Source organism: Equus przewalskii, chromosome 4, assembly GCF_037783145.1.
Source record: "Equus przewalskii isolate Varuska chromosome 4, EquPr2, whole genome shotgun sequence".
NCBI lineage: Eukaryota > Metazoa > Chordata > Mammalia > Perissodactyla > Equidae > Equus > Equus przewalskii.
The window spans coordinates 66,639,695-66,665,406 of record NC_091834.1 but is presented as its reverse complement, the minus strand read 5'-3'; the positions used below and the strand labels follow the sequence as shown (position 1 = coordinate 66,665,406).

At 40.0% G+C, this 25,712-nt stretch overlaps 1 protein-coding gene across 23 annotated transcripts in view; it reads left to right on the top strand.

Annotated features, from left to right (window-relative positions):
- Positions 1–25,712, top strand: part of ELMO1 (engulfment and cell motility 1) — a 523,658-nt gene that overhangs the window by 285,359 nt on the left and 212,587 nt on the right. For all 23 annotated transcript variants that reach the window (XM_008536086.2, XM_070616266.1, XM_070616275.1 and 20 more), the window contains one exon: positions 2,665–2,773. In XM_008536086.2, coding sequence (XP_008534308.1) covers positions 2,665–2,773 — 109 coding nt within the window. The remainder of the gene's footprint in view (positions 1–2,664; positions 2,774–25,712) is intronic.

Here is a 25,712-nt window from a genome sequence, read left to right as displayed (position 1 = left end):
TGTCCAGAAGAGACCGCTAAGAGGGAAGGAGCCTTTCAAAGACTCCAGCAGTGGGCCTTCCCCACTTGGTAGGAGAAGGGATTTAGTTGGAGTTTCCATTCAGCTTTCTCAGAGAAAAAAACAACCAACTCAGAACGTGTGTTCACCAAAGAGACTGTAAAGAATAATTTTTATCATAAATTCCAAGACCGGTAAAGGCTACTATGTTCATGATGATATTCAGTGCATCATTATTTATGTGAGCACATGTTGCAAATGGTTGAAAAGTCTCACAAAGTGAGCTGGTTCATTTACTTCCTGGGCAATCATGATGGTGATAGAGTGATAATGATGAAGGCTCCGAAAACTGCCTATGATGCCTCAAGTGGCAGAGGAGATTGAATATGCAAACTGTTTACCTTGTGGTTACAGTTAGGTGTAAATGAAGTGCTGGAGGAACATCCTCAGAAGGAAGCAGTTGATTTGTTACTGGGGTCCTATCAGTGGGTATAAGAATATGTATATACATGTGTGTTATTGTTATGGTGTTTGTGCAGAAAATAATTGGAGCACGATTTTATTAAAATACTCCTCCTTTGGCTGTAAACGGTTCGCCCTATATGAAGCTCCCTCACGTTGCTTCACTATTTGGAACCCAGTCTGCATCAATCAAACAGCACTTTCGTTTACTTTTCCTTCTTCCCCTTTTTCTTCTCTCCTTCTTTTTTCTTCCCTCCTTCCAAATAGTCATCCTTTTACTTCTCTTTCCTAAAAGCCTTCCCCTCTTTGTCTTCTTCATTCCTTGTCTGCCTCTCCTTGCCTTTTTTGACCTCTTTTGATCTGTTACTGCCTGCTGAGTGCACTGCACAGGCCCAGTCTGAGCCGTCCTCATGTCTGCCAGGGACCCTGCCCAGGCCCTCCAGGACTGTGCTTTTTTCTCTTACTCCCTACTATCCATTCTCCACACTCATAGGTCTTTTAAAAATAACTCAGGTCATGTCACTGGCCTGCCCAAACCTCATGGTTAGCATTCTCAGGGTCTTAGAATGACACCCCGTACAACCCTGGGGCGGTGGCTCTGGCCCACCTCTATGCTCCCCTGCTTGCTTTACCCTTCTCAGTCTCCTGGAACCCAAACTGCTGCCCTGCACAACTCCAGACCCCACCTTGTAGACCAGGTGGTGTGCTGGTCTGCCCAAAACACATCCTACTCAACTCACGGGCTCTGTCCTTGATGCCTTTACCTGGAATCTTCCTGCTCCCAGACCTTGATGGGCAAGCTCTTTCTCATCCTTTGATTCCCAATAGTCACCTGGCTATATACACTCTCCTCCCCTGGCCTTCCCCAGTACTCTTTACCACCTCAACCAGTGAATTTTTTTTCAGAGCTCTTGTGATTGATAAACTGCAACCACCTCTTTTGTTTTGTTTATCTCCCTCAATTAGAATGAATGCTCTGTGAGGTCAGAGCCCTGATCTGTCTTTTTCTTCACTTTATGGGGCTGAGGCACCTTCCTGGTAGATAATAGGTACTCAATTATTATTGTTGATCAACTGAATAAAACGCCATTCCTGCCACTGAAGAGTTCAAAGTTGAGGGGGGAACACAACATGAGTCGGTGCTGATGGGAGACACCGACTCAGGGCGGTGTACCTCTTGAGGAGGCAGCAGGCAAGTCCACTGGGGAGTCGGAGGCAGCTTTAGAGGCGGATAAACTAGTTCTTTTGTGAGACAAGCAGCCTCTTCAGCTATCCTTCCTTTTGTTGACATACAAATCTGAAGTTTAGTAACTTTAAGGTAGAGTTTTATTGTTTTGTTTTACTTTTGTTTAATCCATGTGTAGAATGCACCCTTAGTTGTGGTAGGAACATCTCAAGCAAGCTTAAGGAAGGAGAAGAATTTATTAGACCGACCAAGGGGTTTTCAGAGGAAAAGTTGGGCAAGCAAACTGTTAGGATAGGAAAGTAGCTCTGCTACAGGAACGAGTGGGACCAGCCGCTCAAATGGTCTCAGAGCTCCCCCTGCCTCTCCTCCCCGTTTTCCTTTGCATTCTGGCTTGCTTTTCTTTCTTTTTTTATTTTTATATTGTAGGCTCCAGTGCAGGTAGCTCCTGAGCTCACACCCCTCGGGTGCTGTCGGCATAGTTGGGCCAGTTTTCCCCTTTTTGTATGATAAGTCTCAGGGGAGGACTCTGGTTGGGTCACATGTCCCTTAGGCATGGTCCAGTCAACTAATGCCAGGGGTGAGATCCTGTACGAACCTGGAAACTTATGTGGGAAATATGTGATGAAAATGTAGGAGTTCAAGTCACAGAAGAAGAGTTGCTACTCCCAGGAAAGGGAAGATGTGACTGAGAGGAAAAGAAAATGGTTTTCTCACTCAAGTAAAACATCTTTATCGTACTGTTTTGAAAAAAGCTCCATAGATACCTCTGTGTAAGTGGAAACCAACAAGCAAAATGTCCTCTTACAGATTCAAAAAAGGTTTTAGGAGATTTGGGAAACATGAGAGTTTTAGGTCCTGTATACTGAAAATATACTTACAGTACAATTTTGTTCTGGCAACAAGAGCCTTAGCTTGGTGATCTGGAGCAGATCTAGTTCCTTATTACTGTGGGGCTGACATTCTTGACATTTTCTGCAAACCAACTTCCCTTTCTGACCTGTTCCCTTTCCCACTTGCAGATTGTGCTTGAGAACAGTAGCCGAGAAGACAAGCATGAATGTCCCTTTGGCCGCAGTAGTATAGAGCTGACCAAGATGCTGTGTGAGATCTTGAAAGTGGGCGAGCTGCGTAAGTACACTGGTTTCCCACATGGGCATGAAGCTTGGCAGAGACCTAGCTTCCAGGGTTGTGCCCTGCCCTGCACAAAGAATTCCCAAGGTGCCAACAGCTATGCATGGGTGTCACCGTTCACCGAACACTCTGGCTCAGGTTTCCAGTGTATGTATTTCTGCATGTCTGCTCTGGAAATAAACATTATTAAAATCTACAAGAAGGGGAAAATTTGCAGGTATTGTGACTGATTTTCACATATTATAAAAATGAGTATATATTAAAACAGCATTGCATTTAATACTCTAGGAAAAATGATCTGTGGTTTTCTTTTTTAAAATTACAGTTTTTAACCTACCAGTAGATCGTTTTCTTTTCTTTCTTTTGAAACAATTTTTCTCTATAAAGAAAAGTTGACTACCTTAATGAAACCCTCTTGCTCCGAGTATTTCACTTGTTTAGAATGCTTTTTCTCAGAAAGAAGGAATTATTGAAGAAAATGGGTAGTTGATCATGAAAAATGTGGTCAGAGATATGCTTATTGCTCTTTTTCTTACTTAAATTACAAAATTGAAGAAAGGACACCCAGAAAAAGAGGGCATGATACTTCTCTTACTTTTTGCTCATTGGCATACTTTAGCTTTAACCTGTTAAGGTGAGTCTGATTTAAGCTGGTCCACAATCATTGTCAACAATGAGCCTCCGTAAAGCGGCTGCCTTCCATTCCTTCCAGCATCTAGGGAGCTGACACACATATAAATCTTTCCTTGTAGGCTTAATAACATGGGCCCCAGAGAAGACTGTTTATACCAGAGAAATGTTAGGTGTTTGGTATTATTCTGAAAGCATAAATATTCAGTCACTTGCTTTGGAGCTTAAAATAATGGTCTGAAACGACTAATGGGAACAGATCCAATGATTAAATTGGAAAGGGGGATATGTTTTATTTACGGTGTAGAACTGACTGCAGGTACTGCTAAGGTAAATTAGAAAATTTAGAACTTAGTAAGGAAAAAACTAAGACTTTGAGCCTATCTGACTAAGCACAGCAGATGTTGTCATCCTCCAGTGTGGGTGGGTAGGGGACAGAAGCTGAAGTTGACGTGGAACTGCCACGAAAGTTCATTACTTATGAATTTATTACAAAAGGGCATTGTTGCATTAGTAGAGTTGCATCCTGACCTGAGAGATTTCTCTGTTATCTACTCACATTCATTGATCAGTTTACCTGGGTCCTTGACGTGAGTTTTCCTTCCTACTCCTCATTAGACTAACTTGTTGAGATTTATGTCTGCTGTATAGCTTACCGCTTATTCAACTGAAGGATTAAAGTCCTAAATCAAACAAATCCTACTAAATTCCTCAGGCTGCTAACTGTGACTGTTTTCTGTTTATTTCAACTTTATGAGGAAACTGTGGAAAGTCACTTGCTAAAAAGCATTGCAAGACCATCTAAGATTTTTCAGAACCTGGAGAACAGTCATGCTCTACTTGGCTGGTACTTTTTGTCCAGGTTATTGCCCCACATGGCCTTTTTCCTGCCCCTCGTCCATTTTCATCTTCCCCAGTGGCCTTCTTTGGCTATCAGCTGTCATCTGGATGGCAGCAGAAGGTACACTCTTTTGTGCCTTGACTGCCACACCCAGCTTTCTGCTCTTTTCCTTTGCCCAGTGGACATGTGTCTATCATGCTACAAGTTAACATAAAAAAGAAATATGGCAGAGTAGAAGGAGAATGTTGAGAATAAAGGGAAGCTGATTCTGTCTCTGCAACTTGTGACTTTCATGTCTTTGGGTAGTATACTCACAAACTTCACTATGCTCTTACATGCCCACATTTTCCCCAGAAATAGATTGGTGGTATTTTGGGTGCTGATTTGAGTAGTTGTGTTCATTTTGGCTTGATTGCAGGTAACCTCAGTGGCTGAAATTGCAGTGGTGGGAGGGAGAAGAGTGTCCCGGGAACAGATAATATCCAAGCTGAGAAGACTAACTTGGAACAGATGGCCAAATTCCAGGCCATGCGCAAGTAAAGTCAGTGTGCATCTGACTTGGAGTCTCATCTGTGTCAGTGGGGTCCCATCTGGTGGGCAGAGGGGAACCGTGGTGGCAGGAGTCTGAGCAGACAGTGCTGCTCAGGTGAATGTCAGCTCTGTGCTTCGAGGGAGAAGGGCAGGTACAGAATAGGGGCTGACCTTTGGCTGGTGCAGAACAGCCCTCTTGGACTTTTGAGAACTTGGTAACCAAGCTAGGAGCCAGGACAGAACTCCATTCCTATGGACTGCGATAACAGAGTGGGGATGAAGGCAAATACAATGGGGATCCCTGGGGGTGCCCCAGATGCTGTTCTTGTGCTGTATATTATTCCATATGTCACCTTCTGCTGCAGAGAAGGCTTCCAGCATTCTGCCACAACTCACTTGGCACCTAGTCAGGCCTTGTCTCAGTGAGCAGCTGGGGCCTGACATACTCTTGGCAGGTTCCCTTCACCTAAGATGACAAATGCATTTATTCATTTGTTTAATAAAAATATATTGATTACTTACAATGTTCCGGAGACTATGATGGGCACTGCAGGTACAGATGTGGTCCTTGACCCCCTAGAAGCTTCTACTTGAGAAAGTATAAGAACGAATTGGGACTGACACTTTTTCCTATTAGTTATAAGTCATTGCATATATTTTTAAATGCCCATGATCTGTTCTAAAGCATAATTTTTCCAATGTTTTGATAGATTGAGTTTTCAGGTTGACATGTTGCTCATCTTCCACTGCAAAAGCCATTCTGGACATTTTGCAAGGCTTACAAAAGAGTCCCACATTTCTGAAGACTTCATGCCTAAGTGAGTTGTTTTCTGCTCATAAAATATTAAAGGACTGCTACATTCTGATTGAATGCTAGACATCAAATGATGAAACACCCTGTGGTAAGAGGAAAATTGCTTTTTAATGGATTGCCTTTTGCCCGTTGCCATATTAAGTAAGTTACAATACGAAAAACAAATCTGAGTGCACCCTTATGTTGAAGGAGATGTCTATTTTTCTTCTGAAGAAAATTAGTTTCACATAAAAATCCATCTTCCTTTGGTTTGTATGTGTCTGCTTTTCTCCATTCCTGAGTCCACGGTTCATCTCAGATTTGTGTTAGTAATTGACCTGGAAGATCATGGGTCACATTAGCTCTATAAGCAAGTACTGAGACCAAAGAAGTACTCAATTAAAAATCTAACTGTAGATTTTCCAAAGTAGGAAGATGCAATTTTTGGGGCTGGCCCCGTGGCCGAGTGGTTAAGTTCGCATGCTCCGCTGCAGGCAGCCCAGTGTTTCATTGGTTCGAATCCTGGGCGCGGACATGGCACTGCTCATCAGACCACGCTGAGGCAGCGTCCCACATGCCACAACTAGAAGGACCCACAACGAAGAATATACAACTATGTACCGGGGGGTTTTGGGGAGAAAAAGGAAATAATAAAATCTTTAAAAAAAAAAAAAAAAGAAAGATGCAATTTTTTAGAAATGCTTTGTCTTTTGAGGAAACTCACTTCTGAAATACAAATTATATTTTAATATCTAAAGCAAACATTAATGTTCAATTAAATGACGTATACCACATATTTATGCACAGCTTTCCTTTAGATTACTTTAAAAAAATAATGCTGTTTTCTGCTTCCCAATGATTGACATTGCAAGAGGCAAATGTTTTAATAGTGTGGTCTAAAAAACAATTCCTATTTATATTCTGAGAGCACTTTATCAAGGTTATTTAATTGAAGTCTATAAGAACCCCAGGAGTTAATCAAGATCAATAGCATCTATGTTTATTCATTCAAAGAAGACTTGCACTTACTGCATATTGTCTAGGGTCACTGAGCTCAAACTGGTGTTAAGGATGCTCAAAGAACAGTGTAGAAAGAGGCAGGAAAGTCGAGTGGTTGCATTTTGGCATCTGAATGACCCTTCTTTGAATCACAACGCGGCTACTAATTGGACTCCTTGGATCTGCTTCTTTTCTATTCTGAGCTTCTGGTTTCTCATCTATAAAATAAAGATCATATCTGCCACACGTAGTTATTGGGAGGAGTAAATGAGGAAATGGATGTTGCTTTAGTTGGAAAATGGATATTTTTTTGCAATTGATAGAATCTCACTTTCCTAAGCAAAGTGCAGGTTAAGCGAAGGACGGAGAGAACTCTGGGTTAAGTGACAGCTGGAACCAGGACCTGGAACAATGTCCCTTGTTTCTTCACGCTCTACATTCTGACTAAAACTATTCTTTTTATTGTTTTCTTTTAGTTTCAATTTTAAAAATCCCGAAGAATGCATATGGACCTGGTGTGGTCACACATCCCCCTGGCCTGGCTTGTATAGTTGACACCCCAGTTAGAAGAACAAGATTGAAGTAGAGGGATCAAGTTTTCAAAAGAAAAGATATTTTTGTGTGCACAGGGTTGGTGAGGGTGGAGGAAAGCAGGAGGTGGTGCCCTTACAGAAGAGAGACACAGCACAGACAAATCCATAGATCCTCATTACAGGTGTGAAATCCTTATGAAGATACTCAACTTCTAACAGGGGCTAAAAAAACTTGATTTTTTTTTCTTTTTTTTGAGGAAGATTATCCCTGAGCTAACATCTTCCACCAATCCTCCTCTTTTTGCTGAGGAAGACTGGCCCTGAGATAACATCTGTGTCCATCTTCCTGTACTTTATATGTGGGATGCCTGCAACAGTATGGCTTGATAAGCGATGTGTAGGTCCACACCTGGGATCCAAACCGGTGAACCTTGGGCCACCAAAGTAGAACATGTGAACTTAGTTGCTGCACCACTGGGCCAGCCCCTAAAAAAAAACTTGATTTTTTTCATACAAATAGGTTAATTACTTATATTTTGGATATGTAGCACCTTACCTTGTTATATTCCAAGGTCAGGTAAGCTAGAATATTTCTTCTGGACTCTCATTCATTCATTTGTCCTTTCATTCATTCAATAACTATAGGGCTCCTTCTCTATGAGTCAGGATCTAATCCCTGATGACACACTTAGAACGCATACTCTTTCCTCAAGCAGCTCAAGCCTGGACAGTCCTTCACATAAACAAGTGATTATAAAATGTTTTGCCGTTTATAACATTACGTTTAAGTTGTATTAATGTCAGATGGAAGCAGTGGTCAGTTCTTCTGTTCATAGGGAGTCAAACAGGCTAAGAAAGGAGTGTCTTGGAAGATGTGACACAGAAGAGGAGATACTTGAGTGTGTACAAACACAAAGATGAGAAGAATAACCAGGCAGGCACAGTGTGTGTATGATGGGCAGCAGCTGTTGAAAATTCCAGGCAGTGAGATGTAGGTGGAAAGATCTGAAGGTTCAGAGAAGTCTAGTTCTACGTGGCTAAAGCAGTGGGCCTGTGGGAGCAAGCAAATGAGGAGATGCCAGCAGAAGATGCAAGAGTCGGATCATAAGGATCTGTCATGCAGAAGAGTTTGGAATTCACCTTACAGCCAGTGGGAACCAAAGGACGGATTTTTAATAAGAAGAAGAAATGTCCCAGTCCTGGGCATAAGATCCTAGAATTGGATGATGTTTTCTGAGAGTGACAAGAGCTTGTGAGCATGATAATGTACAGGGCCAAGACCGAGGACAAGCTTACCTCACTCTGGCCCAGATAGTGCATCAGTTGGGAGGCTTTTAGCTGCAAGTATTGGAAATCCCAACTCAAAATGGCCACTGTAAGAACATTTATTGAATGTCATAATTTCAGAGTTGAGTAGGTCCTAGGGTTGTACTAGTTCATAACTGTTCAGTGAAGTCATCAAGGACCCGGGTTCTTTCCATCTTTTGGTTCTGCCATCTTTGGTGTACCATATTTGTCCTCAGGCTGGTAGCAATGTGGTAGCTACCATCACATGGTCCAGAGGTACAAGAGGCTGTCTCTTCCAGTGAGTCTCTTTCAGGCATGTGGAAATGTTTCCAAAAGCCCTTCAGCAAACCTTCTCTCATATCTCATTGGCTAACACTGTGGCCTGTACCTATGCCTAACCCCAGTCATTGTTAAGGGTAGTGGAACCTTCTGGAGGCCAACCCAGTCATTAGCCACTCCCTAGACTGGAAGTGAAACCAGCTTTCCCTGGGTATATGGCCACAGGATGGTAGATAGCTAAAGAAAACTGGATTCAGCTAAGATAGGGACAATAGCTACTTGAAACCTTAATTCTGTCCCTTTATTTTAAAAAGTCTTTCTGCATTCTCCTTACTGCTGCAGAAAACTATAACAAGTTGAAGTCAGATTACAGCCCTCTGTCATTTTGCCTTTGCTGGGAATTGGGGAAATGTGCTGGCATTTTTTTTTTAATGTAGCAATATCAAAGGTTGAAGAAAAATGGAAATTGAGGTTTGATTATTATGTATTTCATTTTTCATCACTAACATGCCAGGGCTCCACTACCTTACTTTTCCTTTTGGCAAATGGATATTTCCACTTCCTCAATTATGTTTTGTGTGTGGGTTATTCTCAGGTGTATTTTGAAGGTCAGAATGGATGTACATTTGTGATTGAAGGCTTCATATTTCTCTGAAACAGTTTTACTATCTGTACCTGTTTGACCATATATAATTAGATTAAAATTTAATAACTACTTCTGTTTAAAAAGCGAGAACAAAATCTATGTCACACACTATGAAAATGTTCAGCCTTTCCTTACTTTGTCTTTCAGTGGCAATATTTATTATAACACACCACTGATGCTGAGTGGAGCACTTTGTATAATTCATCACCCAGACACCTCTGCTTTAGCAAGTAAAAATAACACAGATGAGCTGTCTGAAGGACTCTTTGGGGTACAGTGGCAATTAGAATAGACACTTAACTCCGGGACACTGGTATTTTCGTACTTTGAGAAGTACCATCCATCACTTTCATTCTTAGAACACTCTGGCTAAGAAAACTCAAGAAAATTAGCTTTTAGCAATTAAACCTCTTAAGGACCTTTTTTTCACCTAATACTAGCTTTTACCCATGCTCCATGGAAAGTGGAAGCCTCTCAGATCTTGACTTGTCTTGCATGTTCATAGTCTACTTCTACTTTCCTTTTCTACTTCAACCTTAAGTTTGACGTAAAAACAAACAAAATAAGATAAATGTTCTAGGCCTGAGCCTGGCTCTAGAAAGTTACATCCACTTCTGGTCCAAATTGAAAATGTCAGAGGAGAACATATGAAAGTCATTTGGGAGTGGTTGTTTAAAATAATTGTAAAGCTGGTAACAGAATTTATAATAGTATTATCGCAAGATAGAGGATTTAATGTAAGATTCTTGCATTCAGAACCAGAAGCCCTGGGTAATAGACGTAGCTGATGTCAGGGCTTCATCAGGATGGTTAGCCATCTCGCTCCTTAGTCTCCCATTTGTAACATGGGAAAATGTTGATGATCATCATCATCATTCTTATCTGAGAATCAGATGAGGAAACGTAGATTAAAGTGTTTTGTTAGCAGTATTCGTAAAAGAAATAACAATGACTTGAATCTGCACATTTAGAGGAACAGAGATGTAGCCCATCTCTTAGCAAAGCCAACTCTTCCTGTGCACAACTGGCTGTCTTAAGAATTTGCAGTTCTGTGATGGTTTGTTGGTGTTTCAGAAGGCGGTACTTGTAGCTACTTCTAAAATCACCGTGTAATGGTTATCTCCATAGGAAGTGATTGGTGAGCGAAATTAAACTTGGCAGTTTAAAAGACCAAATCAAGCACATCTCAATTATAAATGGATGAAAATAATTTATGTTTATCCTAGGCTTTTTTAGGACTTGCTCCTTTTTACATTATTTCTGAGAAGATATGTAGCTGGAAGCAATCAGCCTCTGTTTCCGCTGTCTGTTAGGTTATAATTGAGCGGGTAGGCTGGTAGATTTGCCCAGCTTCATAATGGAGAGAGACACAGACATGTTGAAAGAACACAGATGCCCACTGTCTTCTCCTTCTGCCTTGTAGAAATACTGTTCCAGGGTCCTCCCAAGCACCAGGTTTGGGTGAGTGTCCCGGTCCTCCTGTGAACCCTGCTCTGCGAGGGCCTCACACCCTCCTGAAACTCCTGCAGCACTTCATCGGCTCCTCTTTGTTATACTTCTACTCTTTAGTAATACTTTTTTTCCTTTAATTTGTAGTCCTGTTTCTCCTAAAAGTTGAGGTGGTTTATAGAAAAGCATAAAGCTAATTAAAAAATAAATACGTGGTGAAAAGAAAGGCAAATAGAAGATAAAATTTAAAAAGTGAATTGTTACTGTCTGCAGAGTGCATGTTATAAAGGCCTTTGTATTTCCTACTTGTGGACCTTGAATTTGGCTCAAAGATTCGTTTGTCCCCGGGGAAGCCAGGGGCGCTTAGTAATAGAAAACGGCTCAGTGCACGTCCCACCTGACTAAACTCCTTGTGAAGACCCAAGTGCTGATTTCGGCTGATGCTAAAATAGTATTTGATAACATTTAATATCATTTGTTAAAGATGATGGACTCGGACGCATTCTTAGCACCATTTTTTTTTAAAGCTACTTTATAGCCACAAGCCAGCATTATATTTAAAATGGTGATAACAAAACACCTTTCCCATTAAAAACTGGAACTGAAGTCGGATGCTGTAGGATGCTATTGCTCACCATTATTGTTTCTCCTTGATCTGGAAGACACAAACATATAGAGGTATAGTTCATTGACAGAAACAAAGTATTTTAAATTATAGAAAATAAACTATCTAGAAATCCCGGAAGAAGCAAAGGAAAAGCTTTTAGAATTAACGTAATTTAGAAGAGTAGCTACATAGCAGATAAACAAAACTTAATGTTTCCGTATGTCAATAGTAATTAGTTAATTATAAAATGGATAAAAGGATTTTTTTTTTAGAAATGGCAGTAAAAATGCAAACTGCTTCAGAATATTCTAAAGGAAAACATCTTGGACTTATGTGAAGAAAACTATTAGACTTTATTAAAATATACAACACAAGTTTCAAATAAATAAATAAGCAAATGTTTTATTCCTGATAAGAAAACAATATTGTGATAAAGTTGTAAATTCCCCCAAATTAGGCTCATATTTCATTTCAAAATATCAGTGGGAACTAGGATGGAAACTTCACAAAATGATTGTAGAGTTCATTTGGAAGAATAGGGAGGTGAAAATTGGTAAGGAAGAACTGATAAAGAAGAGCAATGAAAAATAAATGGAAATAAAAATATATTTCTTTTTTTAAAACATTTTTTGCAAGAAAGTCCAAAGAACTCATTCACCAGTGTTCACCTATTGTTGTGATCACATTTTGGCATATTTGCTTTATCATTCTCTTTCTTTCTCTGTCTACACCTACACAGGCACGCACACATACACACATTCACACATATTTTCATAAAAATATGAAAAATATGTTTTTATGGCAGAAAAAATTTTAATATAATTGGAATAAGAAATCAAAATAGATAAATAAGAATGATTTTAAACTGGATCCAGCTCTGGCATGTTGTACTTTAGAGAGAGCAAAAGGTGCTGGGAGGCACACTTAGCAAAAGACTTTCCAGGAGAGCTGTGGGGAGGAAGGCTTGGGGTGCTGCTGGACCAGGCATCATCGTGGAGTCAGTGTCAGGAGCCTGGCTCAGAGCATCTGCCACTGATGGAGGTCTGGGAGGGGCTCGCTGCCACCCGGCGCCTCTGGAGCGCAGGTCAGGGGGTGTATGTTGACAAAACTTACTTCCACCATCCCTTCTGTTCTTCCGCAGCACTGTGGTGTGGCTTACCTAAAATCCAGTGGTTCTGTACACGAGGAACTATGGATTTCAGGACATGCAGCTTCTTTTATAAGTAGAAACATCATAAAAAAAGAAAAACATAAAAGTAACGTGATCCCAGTAGATGAAGAGGCCATTTGCATGGATGGCATTTTCACTCCTTATCTGTAAAATCAATCTAGTATTGAAGTTACTGATCTCACACCTAAAATGTAAAGTGTGAAAACCATCTTCCCCTAGTTCCATACCCAAGGCTTGGCCCCACAGGATATGCTTTTTCCAGGACAATAATCATCCTCCCCAACATTTATTGCAGGATTGTGATGCACCAGGCCATGAGCTAAAAGGTCCAAGTATGTTGTAAAAGTAAAATATTAATTTGGAAGGGCAGCATGAAATTGGAGGGAATTTATAAGCAGAATATTAGAAGATCCAAATAGGTGGTAAAATAGAATAAAAGAGATCACAAAAAAAAAGGAATTAAAACAATAGAAGTCAGGATGCCAAACTGCACTGAAATAGTGATGAAATGCTAATACCTAAGGTTTTTAAAACCAAAATATACATGAGTAAAACAAAGCAAACAAACAAGAAAAACCCAGAAGCATACCCACAGCTTCAGTCTGTGACACACTTCCCTTAGACGCTGTGGCTTCCCAGAGTTGTGGGTTCCTCCCAGGTGGTCCTCAGTGACTGGGAGAGCAGAAAGCTCTAGGATGCCTTTTAAAACTTCTCATCTTTAGCCTGAGGGCTTTGGATGGAGAGATTTTTCTGGTCACTGGAGTAGATTAAGAGGCAAACGCCAGTGGGGTCTCCCAGCCCTGGGCACTTGAACTTCAATCAAAAACCACTTGCTGATTTAAAGATAAGTAGAAAGAAATTATTAAAAAAAAAAAAAAAGAGAGAGACTATGTCGTTTATTAGATACTTTCTATATGGCAGGCAATTCCCTGAGGTCAATAGTCTGTTAACCCTTACAACATCTCCATTTACAAATGATGGCCCTGGGTCTCTGGGAGAGGTCAAGTAGACTGAGGTCACAGACACATTAGATGCAGTTAACTGTTGTGGGATACCATTGTGCTGTTTACTGTTAACTACTGTGCAGTGCTATCAGGCACTGCTTTCAATTTTTGAAATGTCCTGTCTTCCTTACAGACTGTAAACTCCTCGAAGATTAGACTCAGAGTGAATTCACCTTCCATCCCAGCCTCTACTCCAATGCTTTATGTATAGTCTGCACTTAATAAGTATTTATGACACGACTAGAGCAGCTTTCTGTTTGCTTCAGGGTCACTTCCAAAAATACTTCTCAAACATCACTCAATTTTTAAGGAACTTTGTGTTTTACCCTGAAACCTCTCAAACAGCATCATTTTTTCTTCTAAAATAAGTGAGCATGAGTTATACAAAAGAGCTCCCTTTCATCCCTGCCCCTCCTCTTCCTCCTCGGGGTAGCTTGGTGAGAAGGCCTACTGAGTCTAAATTTGAATTAGAAAATATCAACACTACAGTATGTTCCCCAAAGAGGAAAAAATGATCTATTTTCAATCTTGTGTTTCAGAATACACAGCTTTGTGACTTCCTAATTTATGATATTCCCAACTGCCTCCAGACAGCTCTCAGCTTGCTGCTTCTTTCCCACCTACCCCTTGCTACAGGAAACAGGGCAGACTCTAACCAGTCCAGAACTTGGACTCCTGTGGGGATGTAGAAAGGCCAGTAAATTACTGCTCCAAAGATGCCTCCTATCTAGTCAGGTGCTCCCAGCCACTAGAACCTGAAAAGAGCCAGTGGCTGCTATAGGCTAGGAAGTCAAGCTGTCAGTTCCTTGCAGGTCAGTGTCAGCTGCCTGCGTGTCTCTCTGGAGTGTGGCCATTCCCCGCCTCCAGGGACCAGGACATAGCTTTGGATCCCAGGAAACAAGCGCAATGTGGCCTCCCTTAATTTGGCTTTCCAAGGGTTTTGGCCGCAAGAACAGATTGCAGCTGTGGCCTGAGCATCTTTAGAAGTGTGAATCTTTTTTTTTCCCCCTTGAAGAAGCTATTTTGAGCGTTATAATTGCATATTTCATGTTGTTATTTCATGGCATGAGTAAGGAGAATGACTTGCATTTTTTTAAATAGAAATCTGCTGGTTCCTTTGCTCTTCTGTCTTGTATAACCCAGGCCAATGATTCCTGAATTTGGCTGTGCATCAGATTCACTTGGGGGAGCTTCTGGGAAATATAAATTCCTGCAATGGAATCCAGAAATCAGTATGTTTAATAAACTCTCCAGTTCATTCCTAGGCAGCTCAATTGTCCCCTCCTACGTTTGGGAATCTCTGTTGTACCCCTATCCCCTCCCTCATGGTAGCTTGGATCATAGTTAAATGAATATGTTTATGGGATGCTTAGGGCTCTCTAGATTGGGAATTCGAAAACCTGGATTCTAGTTCTAGCTCCGCTACTGACTGGCTCTACACAAGCCTCTTCTCCTGTGTGGTCCTCGATTTCCTCGGGTGTAGAACATTGTTATTGCCCAAGTGGCTGCCAGCTTCAAGGCTGCTGTGTTAAGCCAAGTCCTTTTCATGTACCCAATACTGTGACTCTAACCACTAAATTAGTTAACTAGAACTTTACCATCATTAGTTGTTGAATGACACGTGTATAACCTAGATTGGTATTGGATTCTGTGCAAGAGAATTAAAGAGATGTCTAAAGATCTTGCTAGGAGGGGCTCCTAGTGACTAGACAGTGTTGCAGCATGGACCGAAGGACTTGTTTTCTCCATGCAGATATGACTGCTTTCACCATTTGAACATAAAATTTAGTTTAATGTGCTTTTCCCACTCTGAATCTTTCCTCCTTTGAATTATCGACTTTACTGCCAGCGAAGAGTCCTTGGAGAAGAATCAAATCGTAATTTTGCCAGAACAGATAAAGGAAATGACAAAAAACATTGCTATGACTTCATTCTCCCCTGTCTGGTTGATTTTGCCCTGTCTTTTCCCACCTTGACATCCTCTTGGTTAGCTTGGTGGCTCTTGCCCCTCCACGATGCAGCAGGGCTGTCGGGGGCTGAAGCAGCTGCCTCGCCCATCTTTACTTGGAAACAGAAGCATTTAAATAATCCTGAAACTTGGAGGAAGAAACAAGCCTGAATCCAAATGCTGCTTAACATTTCTGCAGATCATACCTATCCATCCCGAGAAGCACAGCTCTAATGGTTCTTTGGTTTTTATTGGCTATTTAATGGTTTGAGGAATTGCTTTGTGCTGGAGCCCATGAGAATCCTATCAAAATGCACAGACTCATTTTCCCATCCTGACTTGCCCAGGTCAGAACTAATCCTGCTGCTTTTCTGTGTCATTAATGTGATCAGAGGAAGCTTCCAATTTAAGGCCTCGTGGGATTGACTGTTTTGGTCATCTTTAACATTTTTGTTTTAGATTAGGAGTTTACCTAAATGTGTATACTTTAACAAATTTTTCTACTTGATTTTATTATAAAAATGAGCTAATTACTTTTTAACCTGATTCTTTTCACTTGATGTGTTACGGATCTCTCTCCTTTCAGTAAACTTATTCACTTGCAGTTTATTCAAACTTTTAATAGTTGAATAGTATTCCATTTCATATATATGGCCATATTGTGAATATAGATATAAATAGTATCTCATTTATGTAAGTACGAGTCTCTTTTTGACAGATATTTACATTGTTTACAAATTTTTGTTTTTGTAAGGGGCACCAGGATGAACATTTGTTCAGTAAACATGCTTAACATCTTAGCACTGGGGCTTTAGCAGTAAAATAAAAGAGAATACCATCCCTTCCCTTAAGTAGCATATATTTTACTTGGAGAAAAACTGACAATAAACAAATAGAGACATGTCATGTGGTAAAAAAAAAAAAATACCATGGAGAAAAATGAGACAGAAAAGGGAGGATGTGTGACATGGCCTCACTGAGAAGATAACATTAATCAAAAATATGAACGAAGTGGGGCTGGCCCAGTTAAGTGGCGTTGTGGTTAAGTATGTGTGCTCCTCTTTGGCAGCCCAGGGTTCGTGGGTTCAGATCCTGGATGCGGACCTATACCACTCATCAAGCCATGCTGTGGCAGCATCCCACATACAAAATAGAGAAAGATTGGTATAGATGTTAGCTCAGCAACAATATTCTTCAAGCAAAAAGAGGAAGGTTGGCAACAGATGTTAGCTCAGGGCCAATCTTCCTCACAAAATAAAAATGAAAATAAAAAAAAATTTTAAAAAATGAACAAAGTGAGGGAGTAGGCCAAAATAGTATCTGGACAAGAGTTTTCCCAAAAGAGAGAAAGCAGTGGAAAGCCCTGAGGCAGGAGTGTCCAGCATGGGAAAGGAAGAGCAGGGAGCCAGTGTGGCTGGAGCAGAGAGAGCCAGTGGGGAGAAGAGCAGGTGATAAGGCAGGTTGGAGGGCAGAGAGATTCCGCAGGCCCCTGTAGACCATTGTAACAAATTTGACTTTTACTCTGAGTGAAAAGAGAAGCCATGGGATGGATTGAACATACAGGTGACATTATGAGACTTACAATTTGAAAGAATTCTTTGGCTGATCTATTGAGATTAGACCATAGGGGAGAGCAAATTCCTATACTCCACTCCAATGAACAAGTTGAGACGTAAGGGTGTCCTGAACTAGGGTGTTAGCAGTGGAGATACTGAAAAGTAGTTGGATTCTAGATATATTTTAAAGGTGGAGCCAACAGGATTTTTCTGACAGATTGTATGCGGGTGGGAAATAAAAAGAGGAGTCAAGGATGGATGACTAGAAGCATAGACTTGTCATTGAGATTGATGGAGGGCGTAGAAGATCAGCAAATCCGTCTTGGGTATGTTAGTTTTGAGATGCCTTTTAGACATCCAAATGGAGATTTTGTAGTTGGCTCTGTGTGTCTGGAGTTTAGGGGATGGTTCTGAGCTGGATATTTAACTTTGGGCATCATAAGCATACAGACAATATTTAAAGCTATGCGATTCGATGAGAGTTTCAAAGAGGTTCCAGGATTGAGTGCTGAAGTACCACAAAAATTGAAGACTGGGGAGAATAAGAGGAGCTAGGAGGGGAACTGAGGGATGTAGGAAGAGAACCAAGAGAAAGTTCAATTAAAGGTGAGAGATTGCCCGTGTGAAATGCTGCAGACCATGGAGTTAAATGAGGATTGAGAATTGAACCTTGATTTTAGCAACATGGACGTCAAGAGTGACCTGAGAAAGAGCGGTTTCAGTGGGCTGGTGAGGAAGAGAGCTTGACTGGATGGAGTAAGAGCAAGTGAGGGCAGAGGGATTGGGAGAGTGAGTGCAGATGAGTGCTCCTCAGCATGGCCTGAGGATCGCTGCAAGGAGATAGTGCAGTGAGCTTTCAGAAACTTCTATAGCAGTTTGTCATGGCCACAATGACATTCAAGCATCTGATCATTTTTCTAGTCATTGCTTTTTATTTTGTTTTTCAAGAGTGTCTGTTTCTAGTTAACAGGTAAGAAATGAAAAACCAACCTGTCCCTCACCACACACGGTTTGAGAGGTAGTGGTATAGATGACTGTTTAACGGGATTTTGCTTTACAGCAGAGCAGAAAAATAAGATGGAAGCTGGAGGGGGAGTTACAGTCAAGTGGGATTTTTTTTTAATGGTGGGAGAAATTATAGCATATGTATATACTCATGGGAAAGATTCAATAGAGAGAGAAAAGTTGATGATGAAAGAGAATATATTTCTGTGGCTACATCTTTGTACACACTTTTAATAATTTCCTTAGTGAAATATCTACTAGTGCATCCTGAATAAGAGAGTATGTACCTTTAGTATTTTTTAATCCAATGTAATGAATGTTCATTTGCTGAAAAAATTTTAAATGAGGAGAAGCAAAGCTCATAATCATCCATTATCCTACCACCAGGATAGATTGGTGTAGCTCTTTTCCATTAAAGTGAGATTATGCTATTTTAAATATTCTTTTCTTTCCATTTAATATATTGTGATTATCTTCCTACAACAATAAATATATAATTATATCATTATTTAATGACTGCTTAATATTTCATTGTGTGGATCAACTATAATTAATTTGACCAGACTCTTATTACAGAATATTTAGAGATGTGTCCATTTTTGGTGGAAGTAGCACTGTGATGAACATCTTTGTAATTCTATCTGATTATTTTCTGAGAATTAATTCTTAGAAGTAGAAGTTTTGTGTCCAATAGTGTGAAATTTTAAAGCTTTTTATTCCTTTAAAATTTATGCTTAGGAAGGCTGAAACATTTACATTCCACTGAGCAATCATGTAGATTTGGATACAAGATTTAACACAGTTTTTTGAACTACTGAAAAAGTTGGAACTGGAGGAAGAAAGCTAATTGAGATGGTGGGAGTTGTGGTGGTTATATATTCATATAGATAGACACATACCTAATAGATATAGACATGATAGAGATTTATGGATCTAGAGGTGATATTTATTTATCTATGCCACAGCCATACTATGACTTTCATGGGCCTTCAGTACTTTTATATGAGCCTTCATGGCCCCTTCCTCTGTAAAACAATATTAAAATTTATATTTTAAGACTGCATTATTATAAACATGAATATAATCCAGGCTTGATTAATTATGATATATTCATTCCTATCCTGTTTATGTTTTTCTTCTGATTTTAAAAGCAATGAAGATGAAAACATTTTCCTGGGCTTCTAAAAGTATCCTGGGCCCTCAGAACTGTGCCTGCCAAGCCACGTGGATAGGTCAGCCTTGATTATGCTTCTCTGTAATTGTAATATTTTTAATAATGAACAGGTATTACTTATACAAAAGTTAAAAGAGAAAGATATCAGACTAAATTTATAAACAGTCGTCATCCCTAAGTAGGTTTCTTTCACTTTGTCCACAAAGAGAGGAGATACATTCTTCTTTTCTTGTACGTTCCATCCCATTTCCTCCCCAGCAGTAGGCTGTAATGGAAGATTTGGTTGCCGCCATGAAGAAAAGAGTAAAAACTTATTAGCTTCCCTCCCAAACTTGCTGCCACTCCTGATTCCTGATGTCGCCATTCACCCAACTGTCTGTCCTGAAATTTAATGTCATCCTCAGTCACAGCCTCATGTCCACAGCTGGTCAATGACCAAGTCCTGTCAAGTGAGGACCTAAAGGTTTCTTTCTTTTGTTTAGTTGAGCTATACTTGACTTATAACATTGTATTAGTTTTCGCTGTATAATATAGTGATTTGAGAAGGGAAGCTGATATATGTATGTATTGCAAAACGATTACCAGAATAAGGTTAGTTAACATCTGTCACCTCACATACTTAGAAATTTGTGCATGTGTGTGATGAGAACATTTAAGATCCACTCTTACCAACTTTAAAATATGCAATACAGTGTTGATAACTGTAGTCATCATGCTCTACATTACATCCCAGGACTTATTTATCTTGTATCTGGAAGTTTGTTCCTTTTGACCACTAAAGATTTCTTCTGTCTCTTGATTTTTCTGTGTTTCCACTGCCATTACCCTCACTCCGGTCACCGTGGTACTATCTCCACACTTGCCCCCTCTCACCCAGCCCTGCTCATCCTGCAACCATCCTGTAAAGCAGATCTCTTTAATCTGATTTGTTAAAATGAGATGGCTGCTGTTGGCTCCTGTTTTCTCTCACAGTAAAGTTCAAACTTACCACCCCTGTGCTCCAGAAACCCCAACGTGACATGCTTCCTCTTCAGTCTGCAACTTTGCATACACTGGCTCCTCTTCCCAGAACATCCGTCTTCTATTCCTTTATATCCCCACCTCAGACCCACTCTTAAGCCCCCACTTCCTGACAGCACCCATCCACACAGCTGGACTTGATCCCTCAACTTCCCCCATTGAGGCGCATCTGCACCACATGGAAGTGACATATTTACTTGTCTATCTTTGCACACATTTTCCCTCCAGCTCCATCTGCTTCATAATTATTTTCAGTTTCGTCTAGATTCTTGTATGAGGTTGTCCATTAATCCAGCATGGATGAGAAACTTGGAGAGGCTGGATGAGGGGCAGTTAGTGGGCATCATGTAGAACTGGATGGAAGATAATTTTCTTATAAAGTTGAATCTGTTGGCTCTGGGACCATAATTTAGACAGTTAGTAATCAATAATACCTCTCCGTCGGGACAAACAATGTCATGTGGAATGATATAAGACAGTGAGATGAGTCTAAGCCACACTGTCTGACACCAGGAAGAACTCAGCAGAGATTGCTTGGCGCCATGATCCCGATGGAGGCAGCACTGGGAATCTGGCCCTCCAGGGTCTGTTCTGTGCTCTGCTGGGGCATGCCTGTTGGGTGGTGGGGCAGCCCCAGGCTGACGTATGTCACTGTCAGTCAGATGGAGGTCAGAAAGCAACAGGTGAGTCCTGCTGTTGCTGGACTGTCACCAATAGGATCAAGACCTTTGTTCTTTTTATCTGAAAATGAAGCCCAAGTTTCTCTGCTGCTCCTGGTCTTGAGGAAACATCAGAATCATAGCCAGTGACACTTATTGAGCTATTTTGGCTGGATAGAAGATTGGGCGTCAGACAATAAGGAAACAAATTAAAGCAGAAGACCAAACAAAACCAAAATAAATCTAACCTTTTGGCTGTTGATCCAGTTTGCTTTTTTCTTAGAACATTGATCATTGTGGCTGGTGAGATGGTAAGGAGGAGACCCTTGGCCCTTTTTTCTTATTTCATTGGTTCTTATGCCATGTCATTGCCTGCATTTATGTTTAAGATTATACCATAATTCCTATTGTTTTTGAATATTCCTCTTGAATCATGACCTTGAGTCACGACCTTGAGTCACTTGATTTCTAGCTTCGAATAGCTCATGAGACGTGGTTGTAGGCATTTTATCTTAAGAAATAGGAAAAAAGATCTGGAAGGAGGCAGTCGAATAGATTACTCTCTTGAAGTACTTGCGAATAGTGACTCATCATGGGTAACAAAATCACTTTCGTGAATTTTGAATAGCGTTTTGAAAAATGGAATAAAATAATTTTAGAGTGCTTCACAAGTAGCAAAGACAAGTGTCTCGTTAGATCAGTTTTGCATTCATCTGCATGTATGCTGGGATGCAATACAAAATGTGTTTCGTGCTGAAAAAAGGTCACAGCTGAAAAAGTTTAAAAGCGCCCCCTCCCCTGCCCTGTCATAAGGCAATTCACCTTGAAATTACTTACTCAGTAGAGCGTTGTCTGTTTTCATATTAATACATGCATTACACATTTTTTGATTCAAATGTGTTTTTCCATCCGAGTTTATCTTAAAGGATGAGTTGTTTGCCACACAATGCTACAAGTGAGGCTGATCATCATCCGTAGACATCTCCTGCGTAGTTCCTGCTCACATCTTTTCCCTTGGTGCCACTTCTGCCTCTAGTGATATCCCCAAATTCCCAGGCTTGTTCCTCTTAGAAGGGCCCCTTTATAGACTAGAAAATGAGAATTGTACAGGTGACATTTCCTACACCTACATAAGAGGGAGCCACAAGATATGTCTTTACATGGACAGTGTTAGTCGTTTGTGTCAAAAATGACTGAGCCTTAAAACAACTTTTGTGTTTCTGATTTATGTCAGTGTTTTACCAGGGTTGTGTCTGAAACCGTATAAATAATTCCAAATGGAAAATGATCAACTGCCATTTCTCTAAACGCCTGTATCTAAAACATTAGCAGAAATGTCTGATTAAACGATAAACGCCCTTCCTTCCTCCTGGGCTCCCTTCACACACAATCGAGGAAACGTGAATGAGACTAAGTGGGGCATGAGAAGGCAATTTCAAGGTCTCCACTAATAAGAAAACCATTGAGTAGTCATTCACTCCCACTCAAGCTTAGGAGAGTGGAAAACCCCCGACTGCTTCAGGCCTTTTAAAGGCTCCACAATCTGGCCTGTATCTGCTTTTCTGACCTTACTTTCTGTACAACTGAAAAAAACCCTAAGCTAATTACCACAACTAGCTTGCATTTTGTTTAGATATAGCCCATTTGCAGCTCCCTAAACATGCCTAACTGCCTCATTTCTGCCTGGGCTCCATGGCACTTTCTCTCGCAGCTACTTTTGGTCTATCAGCTGAGCTTCTGGGGCCCAGTTATTGCCACAAAACCTTCAGGGACCCTCCTGACTAATTTGTATTCAGTGCATTTCTACTGAACACCTACCATGTTCCAAGAATAGTGCTCAGATATGATGGCAAAGAAGACATGACTCTTGTCATCATCTCTCTCTCCTGAGACCCAACCTAGAGGATTATTAGGCAAATATCATAGAGCATCTACAATGTCCCGTACCTTGTTCGACGCTCTAGGACTTTACTGATCTGGTGAAGATTATCCAAAAGTCAATTGTGGAATTATCCTTATGCTCCTCATTAACTTATATTCTACCTTCAGTGCAGCCATATGAATAAAACTATTTACAGATATAACAAAATCTCCTTGCAACATTTTGAGCTATTCAGCAAAGAGGAGTTTGATAGAAATGAAATAAAACACTAAAAGGGTATTTTCCCCACAGTAATCCTTTGATTTCTATTAGTGTTTAGAGGAGTAGTATTTTATAGCATATATTTTATTTCTAAATTTCCTTTGTTATATTATGTTTTAGAGAGGATCAGTATTATTTTTTTTTTTTTTTTTTAAAGATTTTATTTTTTCCTTTTTCTCCCCAAAGCCCCCTGGTACATAGTTGTGTATTCTTCGTTGTGGGTTCTTCTAGTTGTGGCACGTGGGACGCTGCCTCAGCGTGGTCTGATGAGCAGTGCCATGTCCGCGCCCAGGATTCGAACTAACGAAACACTGGGCCGCCTGCAGCGGAGCGCGCGAACTCAACCACTCAGCCACGGGGCCAGCCCAGTATTATTTTTTTAAATAAATGGTCACATTATAATTGCTCTCGCTTTTTCTCTGCCATTTATCTACCAAAAAAAAAAAAAATCTCATGAAACCAGCATCATATCCCATATATATGTGTGTGTGTGTGTGTGTTTTAGGATTATAAAATCAATACATTAAAATTAAATTTAAGGGGGCCGGCCTGGTGCCATAGTGGTTGGGTTTGCACACTCCGTTTCAGCAGCCTGGGGTTCACATATTCGGATCCCTGGTATGGACCTGTATTCACATTAATACATGCATTACGCATTTTTTGATTCAAATGTGTTTTTGAAGTGCTGCTCGTCAAGCCATGCTGTGGTGACATCCCACATAAAATAGAGGAAGGTTGGCATAGATGTTAGCTCAGTGACAATCTTCCTCACAAAAGAAAATAATAAAAATAAATTAATTAATTAAGTTTAATAAAACTGTGCACGTCCACTGTTGCAATTTTAGAAAATGAGAAAAACGTTTAAAGAAGAAAATTAAAACCATTCATTATTTTGCCACCCTGAGATAGCAGCTATGGGCATAGTGGTGTGTGTCCTTCTACCCTCTACTGTATCTGTATTTGTATCCTCTCATTATCTGTATATATACACATGTGTTTGCCTATACATGCATATATAAAAAAATGTGAGATCATACTGCCTCAGCCGTTCAGAATCTTGTTTTTCTCTTCACTCAAAATTGTCATATCTATAACATCTTTCTATATCTTTCAAGGATATATTCTTTAGGAACTAGATATCAATTCATTGTATAGATGTATCATAATTTATGTAATAGATTACTATTTTTATATGTTGAGGTTTTCCTAATTTTTCCTATTAGAAACACCTCTGGGATGATTGTCTTCGTAGATAAATCTTGCACTTATCTTTAATCCTTTACTGAGAATAAACTTCTAGAAGTGAAATTGCTACGCATGTGCACTCTTAAGTTCTGGATGCCTATTGCCAAGCTACCCTCTGAAAAGGTTATCTGAAGGTTTATGTCCCCCTAACAGAATGGGAGAGAATAGCTGTTCACCACATTAAGTACAGTCATGAAAAGAACAAGAAAACTAAGAAATTCCATTGTTAACTTGAGAGTTCAAAATGTTGTCTTATTCTGGGCTATTTTATGAGAAATGTTAAACATTTTTGGCATATATTTTGGCCATTTATATTTTGTATATCAAAATGATTGGTTCTATTCTAATTACATCAGAATTGTACACGTCTTATGTGGTATAAACAAGAGAAACCAATAACCTTATCAAGAGACACCTTTTTTTTTTTGAGGAAGATTAGCCCTGAGCTAACATCTTGAGCTAACATCTGTGCCCATCTTCCTCCATTTTATATGTGGGACGCCTGCCATAGCATGGCTTGATGAGCAGTGAGTAGGTCTGTGCCCGGGTCCGAACCGTTGAACCACCGGCCATCAAAGTGGAGCATGCAAACTTAACCACTATGCCCCCAGGCCAGCCCCGAGAGACAAATATTTTTGATATAGGGACTAGGAAGATTGTTTCTCTGAAATAATGAGAATGAGTGATTCTGAATCAGACAAATATAAGGTAATAATTTTACTTAGATATTTCAGACTGTTTTAAAAATATTAAAACAGAGGAGCTATACATTGACTTGCGTTCTGAAGTAATAGCAATTAAGTTGTGGGGACCCGAGCCCTATTTTCAGAGGGGACCCTTTTAAAAAGGTCCCTTTTATAGACACTTCAACCACTTTGAGGAACCCTCTTCCTTTCATTGAATTGCCAAAAGCTTATAGGGTAGTTTGGGTAGCATTTAATTTTTTATGGTTTTAGATTCTTTTTTGTTTAATACTCTTATTAAAAGAGTAGCACGTGATACTATAAAGTACTTTAAATTATATAGGAGATTTAAAATAAAGTGAATGCTCCTGTCCATCCTCAACTTGTGTCTTCTTGAGTCCTAGCTCCCAGCAGTAACCTCAGTTTGGTAAACTCTCCTGGCCCATTTTCATTGCATATCCTAATGTATTATGGTGTATGTGTGTATAATATTATAGAACACATTACCTCTAATGGTTGCATAATAGTCCATAATAATGTCTGAGCTAAGATAATGCTTGAAATAGGAATGTAAACAATGTCAGGTTTACCTTCAAGAATTTTGTTTATTTTAATCTGTTGGAATTAATTGAAGGGCCTGAGAGATGATCTTTTTGGCTAATGTTAGTAGAGAAGATATGGTAAAATGAGGGGTTTTTTTTTTTTAAGTTATGCCAAATAAAGGAAGATGATA